The 13,241-nt window shown below is 36.8% G+C and overlaps 1 protein-coding gene across 3 annotated transcripts in view; it reads left to right on the top strand.

The window, feature by feature from the left end:
* RNF216 (ring finger protein 216) overlaps positions 1 to 13,241 on the top strand; it is a 208,130-nt gene that overhangs the window by 79,934 nt on the left and 114,955 nt on the right. For all 3 annotated transcript variants that reach the window (XM_077140519.1, XM_077140517.1, XM_077140518.1), the window contains exon 8: positions 7,091 to 7,205. In XM_077140519.1, the coding sequence (XP_076996634.1) occupies positions 7,091 to 7,205 (115 nt within the window). The remainder of the gene's footprint in view (positions 1 to 7,090; positions 7,206 to 13,241) is intronic.

Here is a 13,241-nt window from a genome sequence, read left to right as displayed (position 1 = left end):
TGGCAGCAGCAGGAGACTGCACCTTTGGTCTGGGGATGGGCTGTTCTCACTGGGGATGTTCCTGCCAGGAGTCCCCACTCTGCTGGGACTGGTGAAAGGAACTTTACCAGCACACACTAGTTCTCCTCAAAGGTCTGATCTGCATACAAGCCACTCGCTATTTGGTGGCATGTTGTAGGATTTTCTGGCTATTTTGCAACTCTTCTATAGACCCAGTACAATTCTAAAATAATTTAAAGATAGGAAATTTATCCAAGAGATCTCCTGAGCTTTTTCTCTATTGCTTTAATTATATGATTCTCTTTATACTTGAAGAGCTATTTTCTTCTTGTTCATTCCTACCTTATTCTTTTCCTCACTTTTCTGGCCCTTTATATATTTTTTGGTGGCTTCTTGTTTTGATGGATAGTTTGGAAATTTGTGTGCATTTTAAAATGGAGTGGGCTTGGTCTATTTGAATTACAAAAGGATATTTAAGGGGAGATACTGTCTGGCAAAAGCTAAAACTCATTTCGTTCAGTCAGAACTATGAACTCCTCCCTGTTAATGGGAATAGTTGCCCAAGAGTTCTTTTGTGATTTTGTTTCCAAAAGTCACAGGTGTGAGTTATTTTAATGGTTAAAATACCCACTGGATCTGAAAGAAGGTGAACCTCAGGTGAGATTTTGTTTAAGCAATGACTGTCATGCTGACAGAGACTGTAGAAAACACACCCGGAAAATGATTTTGAGTTTTAACAATAGTATGGCTTCTCCATGCCGCCCCAGAACATGATGATAGCTTAGGGAAGGTCATGGTTGCAGACTGACCCACTGTTCCCTGGATTTTTTTTTTAGTTATGGAAAACATAAAACCTACATAAAATGAGAAATTGTTATATAATTAGGCCCTGTTTACCGATAAGCTTTAGTGCTTATCAGTTCATGCCCAGTTTTATTTCATCCATATTCCTACCCATTTTCCCACCTCCCAGATCCTTTTGAACATCATTTCATTTTTTTATTCCATCAGCATTTAAAAACATATCTTTTGGTAAAATGCTCGCCTTCCATGCTGGAGACCTGGGTTCGATTTCCAGACCAGGCACCACTACCACCCCCAAAAAATATATAAAAAGATATAGACTCTTTAAATGCATAATTAAAATATCATTACCACACCTTAAAAATAAACTGTGGTTCCTTAACATAATCAAATATCCCATCAGTATTCAAATTACTCTGAATGTGTCAGAAATACATATATTTTTTCTTGAACAGTTTTGGAATGAAATTGGTTCATTTTTTTTAATTGCTTGGTTGATATATGTTATTTAAATCTCTTTTAATCTACAAGTTCTCTCCCCTCTCTCCCCCCTGTATTTATTATTGCAGCTTATTTGTTGAAAAACTTGGGCTATAGGTATGTACCACTTAGATTTTGCTGACTGCAGCACTGTAGTGCCCTCTTAACTGGTTCCTCTCTTCCCTGTATTTCCTATAAATGGACGGATCAGGAATGTTCATCAAACTCCGTTTTGTTTTTGTTTTTGCCTGAGATTTTAATTCCAGTTCTGCTACTGTGACTTTGAGCAAGTATATTAAACCTTTAGTTTTCTTTTGGTGTATAATGGCTATCTTATATGGCTGTTATGAAATGAAATAACTGTAAATAGAAAGCCTGTAATGCCTATATCATTTATCAGCTCCCATTAAATGAGTTCCCATCTCTTCACACTTCTTTCTGCATACTACAGAAAAATTTTTGTTTTTATATATAAAAATTACTTCATAGCTATTTCATAATACTATCATCAGAGTAGGTTGTTAGGATAACATTACCACGAGAGCTTGCATGCATTGCAGCATTCAGTTCCAGCTAGAGATGACCTCCTCCAGTGTGTTCCCAGTCTATGGTGTGGAGGCTCAGAGTGCAGGGAGGCCCCACCCTGGGCATGTGTGTGGTTGTGGATCTTTTTTTAGCTCAACTCTTCATAGAAATATCCTGTAGACAGACTTCTTGGAGAATCCCAGTGTAGCTACAGTATTTGTAGGTCTTTAAAACGTTTTTCTTGTTTAAAAGCTCTGTGAGGACAGAAATCCTATCTTAGTGCTATGTGTGTTTGTTTGTTTTTTCTCCAACAGATTTATTATTTTGTTTGAAAGGAATGGATTTTGAAAGAAAAAACATAGGGCAGGGAGAATTGTGGAGTAGAAAAAATACAAATCTGTTTGCTAATTGTTTTATAACCACAACAAACTAGTATAGAGAATGCCGTCTACAAAACAACACAATAAAGGTTCAGAGATCAAGGTGTTTCCTCCACAGGGCTCTCAGTCTCTGGTATTTGGGGTTTAGGCTACAGTCCCTGATTTTGGATGGATTGTTGGGGGTGTGGTGCAGCCCATGCTTTAAGATTTCAACAGCGCAGTGGGAAAGTAGACATAGTACTTAGCTTCATTTGTCACAAAACTACCAAAGTTCTCCCTGTGACATGGTGCCGGGTGGGATTGGACTTCTGGTTTAGTTCCTCCTTGATAGGGTCTGCGATGCCCTTTATGTTGAATTTCTCCAGTGCCTGAGTCACACACTCATCCAACATGTCTGCATTATCAGTCACAGCCTTTCGGTCAAATGTGGTTAGCAAGGAGCACGCCTGACGGGAGCTGCAGTGGCTCCCAGAGCTGGCACATCTCAGTGCTGAGTATTTTCAGTGAATAACTTCGAAACTAGAGGGGAAAGGTAAAGCTTTAGAACTCACTGCTGGAAATACTTCTTGAAAGGAATGCTTTTTTTTTATCAAAGTAGTTAATTTCTTGTAGTTTAAAAAATCAAAAGTGCTAAGATGCTTATTTATAATGTTTCAGGTAGTAGGCTGAAGGCCCCTTCTTCAGCATCCTCCTCCCAGAGGCAACTCTCAGCTCTTTTATCTGTTTCTTTTAGTATTTACTTCCATGGTTATGAACATATGCTTATGTTTGTTTCATCAATTTTTAGAAATTATTTGTAACCTTCTCTTATAGTAGACAAGGATTCTAGATCTTAAGTACACTTACACTCATCCTTTCGATGTAGTTATACAATTTTTGTTAAATCTGTTTTCAGAATGGCTATGGAAATGTTCACTGCTGGGGCAGGTAATATTCTGTGATAATGGTCCCTTTCTTGCATTTTCTGGTTTTCTTAGAGTTAAAATTAGTTACCTCCTTTTATTTTAAAACTTTGGTTTATTTGTTGTTGTTTCTCCTTTTGTTTTTTGACTCTCGTGGCTAAATCTTTCCACATCCAGCAGCTAAAATACAGTTTTTGTTACAGATTTACGGGCCTTCAAACCTGTCAGTTAATCTCTCACTTCATTTTTATTTACTCTGAAGTCCTCCTGCCTACTTCAGGCTGTTGTTATAGTTCTCTCTGCCTGCTGCCTAGCTGTCATCCTAAGACTTGCCTTCACCATCGTTTTTGGAGTTTCCTTTGCCTTTCTCCTGTTTTTGATCCCCCTGTGTTCTAGATCTTATGACTTGCTGATTTTTGGTTTATATGCTCACACTTGACTAATAATTTCACTGAGCTGAAAATTATTTCCCCTTAGAATTTTTCTGGATAATTCTGCCATAGATGTCACCTACTTTTTCCATGCAAACAATCTGTTGAATGCCTAAAGGGCCATGTGCTAAAAGTACCATAATGAACAATACAAAGTTCCATCCCTTGTGGGGCATGCCTACTAGTGGACTGGGCCATCTTTTTACTCCCTCTTTTCTTAACTAATCTCTCATATGGTCTTTCTCAGGGACTTTACTCCCTGGGCTTCCTAGATTTCATCTCTGCATGGTTTTTACCATCGTCTCTATCTCTATACAGGTGTTACATCTCTGGACTTGACCTCTCTACCAAGTTCCAGAGTCCCTCTGCACTGCTCAGATTTTCTGTCATCAGAATGCCCACTGGTGGTGTTTCCAGGTCATCCCTTAAAGGAACTTTGACCATTGGCACAGATGTCCTAAAATCTTACCAGACTATATCCTCGATTCTCAGAATTAATTACCTTGAGTAGGTATTTGATTTGTGAATGCGGGCAAGCTGGGGAGAAATGTCAAATAACAGCAAAAGGGGAAAACCTGAACAGCTGTTGCCCCTGCGTCCCTCCTGTTTTGCTCTCTGAGAACAGGATTTGTGATAGACACAGGCTCAGACCCTGAGGGCCCTGGGATCAGTACAACACAAAGGTCTCCTCAGAGAGCATTCAGTGTGGGTGGTGAGGTTTAACGAACAGGGTTCAAACAGTACAGTGAATGCTATAAAGGAGGGGTGAAGGAAGCTGTCCCCTAGCACTACGAAAGAAATGGAGAAGGCGTCATTTGAGTAGTTTTGAAGGAAAGATGTTTTAGCCAGAAGAAATGTTCAAAGGCTTAGAGGTAAGACAATTCAATCATGATGTCTTTGAGGTACTTAGGTATGAATTTTGACTAGCAAGTCTCAAAAGAAATGAATTTTTGATTCTATAGTCTGATTTTATCTGGTCTACTTAACTTGACCTTTAGCCAGTATTAAAATAAGTGATGGTTTTTAATCTAACTGTTAAAGGAAGGTTCTGGAGGCACCTTTAATTTCCAAGATACCATTTTGTTTTAAGGTACAGTTTCCTGGCTGATAAGTACCAATTTGTGCTGTGGTATTGACATTTTGTGGGGGTTTTCCTCCTAACTAAAGATAACATTTATGTGGAACCAGGGGAATCATTGCTTCCAATCAGGAGCTTCTCTGTTTATGGCGATGTGGTGTAGTTGAATATGGGTGCTCTGAGTTCACGTTCCAGTTTCATTACTTACTGATAAATAATATCTACCCTTTAGTTACCTCATTTATATGGGTTAAATTAAAATATCTGACCTGCTTACCTTACTGATTTTGTTAAAATAGTCCTGGTAGAAGAGTAGATGAAACTTGATAGAAATTAGTAGTCTTTCAGCTGAGTGCAAAAATGTGACTTTAAGGTTAGTGCCTTAGGATCTTTGAGGGTCCCCTTAGGTAGTGGGAATTCCAGAAGTGAGAAACAGAAATTGAGGGTGAGGGACTGCAGCCACAGAGAACACTGATTGATAGGGGAAGTAGAGAGGTAGTACCTCAGCCAGCTCTTGATGGGGTTTCACTGACTCCACTTATGAAGACCAGAGGTGATATTAAAGAGAGGATCTTTAGTTCCAGGTTGGAATGAGTTCAACCTTAGTTTTTACTAAGGTTTGATTTGGAGCAAGTTACTTTTCCTCTCTAAGCCTACTTTCCTATACTATAAAATAAGTAATACCTACTCATAGAATTATTGTGACAATTAAATGAGATAATTAATAGAAAGGTCTGAGTGTAATGTTTACATGGAGATATATATAGAAATTGAGGATTCTCTTCTAAGAGCTTTGAAAAGGAAAGAGTTGGGGGTAGGATGAAGTGAAAGAGTGATCCTTCTCTCATCTATAGTTAAATACTTCCTTTTGTTATCATCTCACCATGGAGACTTATCAGCTATTTTTCCAGGATAAAGACATTCAGAGTATGAGTATTAGTAGCATTCCTATAACAGATACACTTCTCCTCGAACTTTACATTTACTTACCAAATGAGTTTCAGTACAAACTGTATGCAGGCTGCTGAGGACATAGCATGAACTATGGGACTGGTCACTATTCTCAGAGGCACTCAGTGGAGTGGAGAAGACCACAAAAAAACAAAGAATCAAACAAATAAGTATATCATTTTAACTGCAATAAGTACTTTGAAAGAAAAGTACTGGATGCCTTGAAAGGATATAACAAGAAGGGCTCCTAGCAAGTGACATTTAATCACAGACCTAAGTGTTATGTATGTAGGAGTTAGGTGCAAAGGAGTGGGAGAGAGCTAATGTGGAAAGAAAGGATTGTGAATTCAGTTTTGGACATACTGAATTGCAAACATGCAGTTAGGGCCTATGAAACATCCAAGTAAGAATCACTCATTGGGTGGTTGAGTGAACAAAAAGGTTAAAAGTTCAGAAGGGAGACATGGGCTGGAGATCTGATTTAGAAGTCATCATCATGTGAACCACCAAAGAAGAGCAGGTGAGAAGAGAGCCAAGGCTCCTACCTTGGGGAACTCTCAGCATGTAAAGATGGAGTAGGGAAGGATGCCAAGAAGAAGCAGGCAGAGAGGGAAGTCAGGAGGGTTGTGTCATGGAAGCCAAGAGAGAATGTTCTAAGGGGGTGTGGGCTGCTTTGTTAAATGCTGCTGACAGGTCAAGTAAGATAGGGACTAAAATTGTCAGCATTGGATTTAGCTTCTTGTTAATAACCTTAGCAAATGAAAGGTGGATTAGATGCTATATTAAAGGGAGTTGGAAATCTCGTGGGAGGTGAGGTGATGCAATAACTTATTTTTTGACAAGTTTGGCTACAAAGAGAAGGAAGGAACGTGGCTGGTAGTTGAAAGGAGAAGAAGGAGGATTTTATTTTATTTTATTTTATTTTGGGTGCGTGGTCTGGGAATTGAACCCAGGCCTTCCGCATGAAAGGTGAGCATTCTACCACTGAACCACGTGTGCACCTGGATTTTATTTTTTAACATGGTGAAGACTTGAGCTCATTCAAGTGCTGATTGTAAAAGTGTAGGAGAGGGAGGCACTGAAGGTATAGGAAAACAGAGTTATCACTGGTGTAAGATTTTGAGTTCCAGCGTGCAGTTGGTTAAAGCAAAGAGGAGTACGGGGAAAGAAAGTGGAGAATGGGAGAGGAAGCGTGAGCCAGAGGAATACCGTATAAGATCTGCCTTTAGAATATAACTCAGCACTCAGTTGTTCTGTGATTTAACCTGTGCCTATTCGATGATAGTTTGAACAGGTTTTATTTTTTCATTTTGCCTTTTAATCTGCCAGTAGACACTTTTGTTTTGCCACTGTAGCAGTCTATGAAATCAGAAAATGAAAATAATGAAATGTTACTTGTTAATTTGCTGCTCCCTGTTTCTGGTAAGCAGGCAGGAAAGAGCTCAAACATGAGTCAAAATGAGATTTGGGGATTGCCTGTGTTTCACTTTTTTCTGTTTCCCATTTATAATGGTAACCTTTCCTTTTCTCAATTTTTAGGCCTTTTCTGATGCCATTAAAAAATGGCAGGAGCTATCTCCAGAAACCAGCGGAAAAAGAAAAAAGAGAAAAGAAATGAATCAGTTTTCTTATATAGATTTCAAATTTGAACAAGGTAATGACCAGTTGTGAGTGTTGCTGATGGGTGTATGAAGCTGAAATGCAAAACCTGACCCCTTCCCTGCAGTCAGTGAAGAAGTCATGTTGTAGGATGCCTACAGATGCCATGCCAGACTTAGTCAAAGGGTAACGCTCTTGACAGGAACTGATCTGATGGCATGTCACAGTGTTTAGAAAGTGGCTACAATTCTTAGTTCTTTCTTCCTGCTTACAGTATACTCTGACAGGAAAATTTTGTGCATTGATAAACATATTCACTTGTGGAAAAGTGTTGGCGATTCTTAAGTTTAGTCTTGCAGGTTTGATGAGAATTAGCCATATCACTAGTAAGAACTAAGTTAGTGATATTTGTGTTGCATTTTCTCCACTTGAGAAAGAATGGCCCTTATGATTTTTCTCTTCAGAGTGGCTTCTGCACATGACCCTTAAGTAGCCACGTGTTAATTTTACAATTCTATTATTATTATTGATGAAATAACTGTTGAAAGTTATTTCATGTCTAATTCCCAAAGGTAAAATGATTGAATTTTACAGCAGATCTTATCTTAGTTGCTTGTATCCAAGAAAAGAGTTCATTATACTTTTCCTAAAGATTATATTGTATTTTCCGTTCCTATTCTTCTGTCATTCTGTTAAATCTTTATCTTAATTCCATAACTTGATTTCATGTGTGAATAAATGGAAAATCCATGATGTAACTGTAGAATTGGAAAGTACTTGGAATTGTTCATTCTTCATGATCTAAAAGAAAATCACCTGGGCTGCGGTTCCTAAGGTCCTTGCAGTGAGTCTGTGGAGCAGTGCTTTTCTGACATGGCATTTTCACTGGTCTGTGGCAAAATGAGAGTAATAAAGACAGTGTGCATGTAGTTTTTCATTCAGCTGAATTTATTCACGTTTTAGACCGTGCACCCCTAATACATAGCTGCACAGTCTTTGTTTCTGATGTTCAGTGGTAAAGGAAGAAAAGTACTATTTTGCAAGTCAGTACCTACCTTGTTGGTCAGCTTTTTGTTTTAGAGGGTCATTTCCTTTTGTCCAAGTCAGAGTATACCTTCCTGAAATTTATTGCATGGTTATAGTTTTTTCCTCTGAAGTGATTCAGAATTTGTCTCTTTCTCTTTCTTCTTCCTTAGAATACATTAGCTTTTTACAATCAAAACGTGACCCATAATAGTGTTGATCTTTTCACTCACCCTGCTTTTAAGTCACGTACCCCTCTCTACCAGTTTAGCTGCATTTGGTATTTTTGTCTTGTTAACTTCATCTTTTTAGTTTCAGCCCTTTGTTTTCAGGCATATTCTTTAAAAAAATTTTTTCTTAATTGAGAAATATTTATACGCATACAGCCCAACCATAGTGGACAATCAGTGGCTCATAATATCATCACATAGTTGTGTATTCTGTACCATGATCATTTTTCGAACATTTGCATCACTCCAGAAAAAGAAATAAAAAGGAAAAACTCATACATCCTGTACCCCTTACCCTTCTACTCATTGCCCACTAGTATTTCAGTCTACCCGGTTTTATCCTTTTCTTTTAGATTCTTATTCTCAAATTGCACTTAGTAAGTCATCAATAAGGATATTGGAAGTAAAATATAAAAACTATATACGTCATTTATAATTTAATATCTATGGCTTATAGGTACAATTAGCCTTGCAAGACAGCACTTTATAAGCACATAGGCTAAGAATCCTTCAACAATTCCAGGAATCCCATTCTTGACCTTTTCAGCTTGTTTTTCCATCCAGGCAGTGCTTTGGGCTATACCAGTTCCTTAACTCAGTGAGAGACAAAGGGTGTTCCCTCCGCTCTCCTTTTAATAGTCTTACATGCTGACCACTACTCAGACTGCTCATGAAGAGTCTGGTTGGAAGTTGGATATAAACTGAACATCAATAAAAATACCCCTATTACCTCTAGCAAGACTGACAAAAAAGAGAAAATGCAAATTAGCAATTTGAGAATGAAATGGGATGCCACTATAGACTCTGCACATAGGAAAAGTATCAAGGGAATTACTGTAAGCCACCTTAAACAAATTTGACAGCTTAAATGAAATGGGCCAATTCCTTGAAAAGCTCAAACTACAAAAACTCATACAGTATAAAATAATTTACTAGCCTTACCACAACTATTAAGGAAATTGAATTAGTTATTGAATTGGTTATTTTAAATCTCCCAAAAGAAGAAATCTCCGGCCCCAGATGAGTTCACTGAAGAATTTTACCAAATATTTAAAGAAGAGTCAACACCAATTCTGTGCAATCTCTTCCAGAAAATAGAAGAGGAGATAATACTTTCCAGTTGACTTTTTGAAACCAGAATCACTCTAATACCAAAACCAGATGAAAACAGTACAAAAAATAAAACTACCGTTGAATATCACCCATAATATAGATCTGTTAATGGATAAATAAAGATGTAAAATCTTTACCAAAATAACAGCAAATAGAATTCAGCAGTATATATAGAAAGAATTTTATATACACTGTGACCAAGTAAAGTTTATTCCAGGGATGCAATACTGATTTAAAAATTAGAGTAAATTACCATAGTAAGAAACTATAGAAAAATCACATCAGTTGATGCAGAAAAATTATATTTGACAAAATTCAACACCTATTTGTGATAAAAACTCTCAGAAAACTAGGAATAAAGGCCAACAAATAACACAAGAAAAGGAAATAAAGGCATTAAGATCAGAAAAGAAGAAATAAATAAAACTCCCTATATGCACATGACATATTCACCTTTGAAGAAAATTCCAAGGACTCTACAAAAAACCTTCCAAGACAGTTAACTGAATTCAACAGGGTTACAGAACATAAAATCAACCTACCCCCCAAAAACTGTATTTCTGAATTGAATACTAGCAGTGAATATTTGGAAACAGATTTAAAATTCAATACCACGTACAGTGTTCCCCCCAAAATGCAATACTTAGGTGTAAGTATAACAAAACATAGACAGGAAATGTATGGGTTGGATATGACTTTTTTTCATATAAAAGCTGATGACAGAAATAAGAAAAAAGATTATAAATAAATGGAGAGAGATATTTTGTTCATGGATTGTAAGACTCAATGTAATGAAGATGTCAGTTCTCCCCAGATTGTTGTACAGGTTTTATGCACTTCTGTCAATATCCTAGCAAGATTTTTTTGGCAGATGCAAGTAAAACAGTTCTAAAATTTATCAGGAAAAGTCAAATAAAACAGCTTTGAAAAAAGAGAATAAAGTAGGAGGGATCAGTCTACCCAATTTCAATCCTTATTGTATACTTATAGTAATAAAGATTTAGTTTTGATGGAGTGCTAGACATATAGATGAACAGATTAAAATGGAGAAACCAGAAATAGCCCCCCACAGATATGCCAAACTGAGTGTTTTACTCCTTTCTAAAAAAATATAGTAGCTTTATCGAATTATAATTCACACACCATATAATTTGCCTACTTACAGTGTACAATTCTGTGGTTTTTAGTATATTCGTAGTTGTGCAACCATCACCACAGGCAATTTTAGAATATTTTCATCACTTCAAAAAGAAACCCTAGCATAAGGAAACTTTTTGGAATGATAGATTATTCATTATCTTGATTGTTGTGATGGCTTGATAGGTGTAAATATACATCAAAGCTCATCAAGTTATACTCTTTAAATATGTGCACTTTGTGATTAGTCAGTTATCCTACAATAAAGCTGTTTTTAAAAAGCAAAAAAAAGAAACTCTATACCCACTAGTAGTCACTTAACCATTTCCCCATCCTCCACCTCCCCTAGCCCCTGGAAACCACTAATCTGTTTTCTGTCTCTATGTATTTGTCTATTCTGGACATTTCATATGCGTGGAATCATATATCATACCTGGTCTTTTGCAAATGACTTTTAGTACAGTGTTTTCAAGGTTCATCCATGTAGCATGTATCATTATATTATTCTTTTTTGTTGCCTAATAAATTACCATTGTGTGGGTATACCACGTTTTATCTATTCAAATCATTTGATGGATGTTTAGATGTTTAACTGGTTTTTTATAAAAGTGTACAAAAGCAAGCCAATCGAGAAATGATAGCCTTAGGACAAATCATATTAGAGTGATTGGACATCCATAAGCAAAAAAAAAAAAATAAAGACACTGTGCCACAAAATGATATCCAAATGATTCATGGACTTAAACGTAAAACATAGATTTTGAAACTATTAGAAGAAAAAATAGAAAATTTTCAGGACCTAGAGCTAGGCAAAGAGGTCTCAGTCTTGATACCAAAAACATGATCCATAAAAGAAAAACTTGATAAAATAGACTTGTTCAAATTAAAACTTTTGTTTTGCAAAAGACCTTTTTAAGAGGATGAAAAGGCAAGCTACAGACTGGGAGAAAATATTTTCAAACCACATATCTGACAAAGAGCTGGTGTCTAGAATATGTAAAGAACTCAGAAAGCCCCACAGTGAAAGGAACGTACAGTCTAACTAGGAAATGGGCAAAAGTCATAAAGAGACTTCACCAAAGTGGCTATACAGATGGTATAAGCCTATGAAGGATGTTCAATATCATTAGCCATTATAGGTAAATGCAAGTTTAAACCACAAGGAGGATATCACTTCTCACCTTTCAGAATGACTAAAATAAAAAATAGTGGCAATACCAAATGCTGGCAAAGATGCAGAGAAGCTGAATCACTCATATCTTGCTATTAGAAATATAAAATGATACAGCAACTGTGGAAAAGAGCTGGGCAGTTTCTTTAAAAAAAATGAAAATGTAACTACCATAGGACCCAGCAAATAAAAACTCTGAAAAGATCAATTATGATCCCTTCCATTATTACTGCCCACTATTTTTTCTTCTTTTTTTATTTTTAAATTTTTTTAAAAATATATAACAAACAAAAACACAAGCATTCTTATGATCATTCTGTTCTACATATATAATCAGTAATTCACAATATTATCACATAGTTGTATATTCATCCTCATGATCATTTCTTGAAACATTTACATCAATTCAGGAAAAGAAATAAAAAGACAACAGAAAAAAATTCATACCTACCATACCCCTTTCCCGTCCCTTTAATTGATCACTAGCATCTCAATCTAAATTTATTTTTAACATTTGTCCCCCCTGTTATATATTTTTATTCTGTATGTTTTACTCGTCTGTTGATAAGGTAGATAAAAGAAGCACCAGACATGAGGTTTTCAGTCACACGGTTACATTGTGAAAGCTATATCCTTATACAATCATCTTCAAGAAACATGGCTACTGGAACACAGCTCTACATTTTCAGGCAGTTCCCTCCAGCCTTTCCATTACACCTTGACTAACAAGGTAATATCTATTTAATGCGTAAGAATAACCTCCAGGATAACCTCTCAACTCTTGTGTGGAATTTCTCAGTCATTGACACTTTATTTTGTCTCATTTTGTTCTTCCCCTTTTGGTCGAGGATTTCTCAATCCTTTGATACAGAGTCCCACCTCATTCTAGGATTTCTGTCCCACGTTGCCAGAAAGGTTTACACCCCTGGGAGTCATGTCCCACGTAGACAGGGGGAGGGTGGTAAGTTTGCTTGTTGTGGTGGCTGGAGAGAGAGGCCACATCTGAGCAACAAAAGAGGTTCTCTTGGGGGTGACTCCTAGGCCTAATTTTAAGTAAACTTGACCTATCCTTTGTGGGGTTAAGTTTTATATTAACAAACCCCAAGATTGGGGACTCAGCCTATTGCTTTGGTTGTCCCCACTACTTGTAAGAATATCAAGAATTCTCCACTTGGGGAAGTTGAATTTTCCCCCTTTCTCACCATTCCCCCAAGGGAACTTTGCAAATACTTTTTTACTCACTGTTCAGATCACTCTGGGATTTACTGGGGCTTCACTCTGTATTGTCCAGTATTTTGAATGTCATGTTTCATGGTGAATCTTGAAACTATTCTTTCAACTTTTTTGTATATTTGGAAACTTTCAAAACAAAAAATTATAAAAACACACATATATAGTACATTTGCACCTACCAAAT

The sequence above is a fragment of the Tamandua tetradactyla genome, chromosome 23 (assembly GCF_023851605.1).
Source record: "Tamandua tetradactyla isolate mTamTet1 chromosome 23, mTamTet1.pri, whole genome shotgun sequence".
Classification (NCBI taxonomy): Eukaryota; Metazoa; Chordata; class Mammalia; order Pilosa; family Myrmecophagidae; genus Tamandua; species Tamandua tetradactyla.
This window is presented reverse-complemented; position numbering and strand designations above follow the sequence as displayed.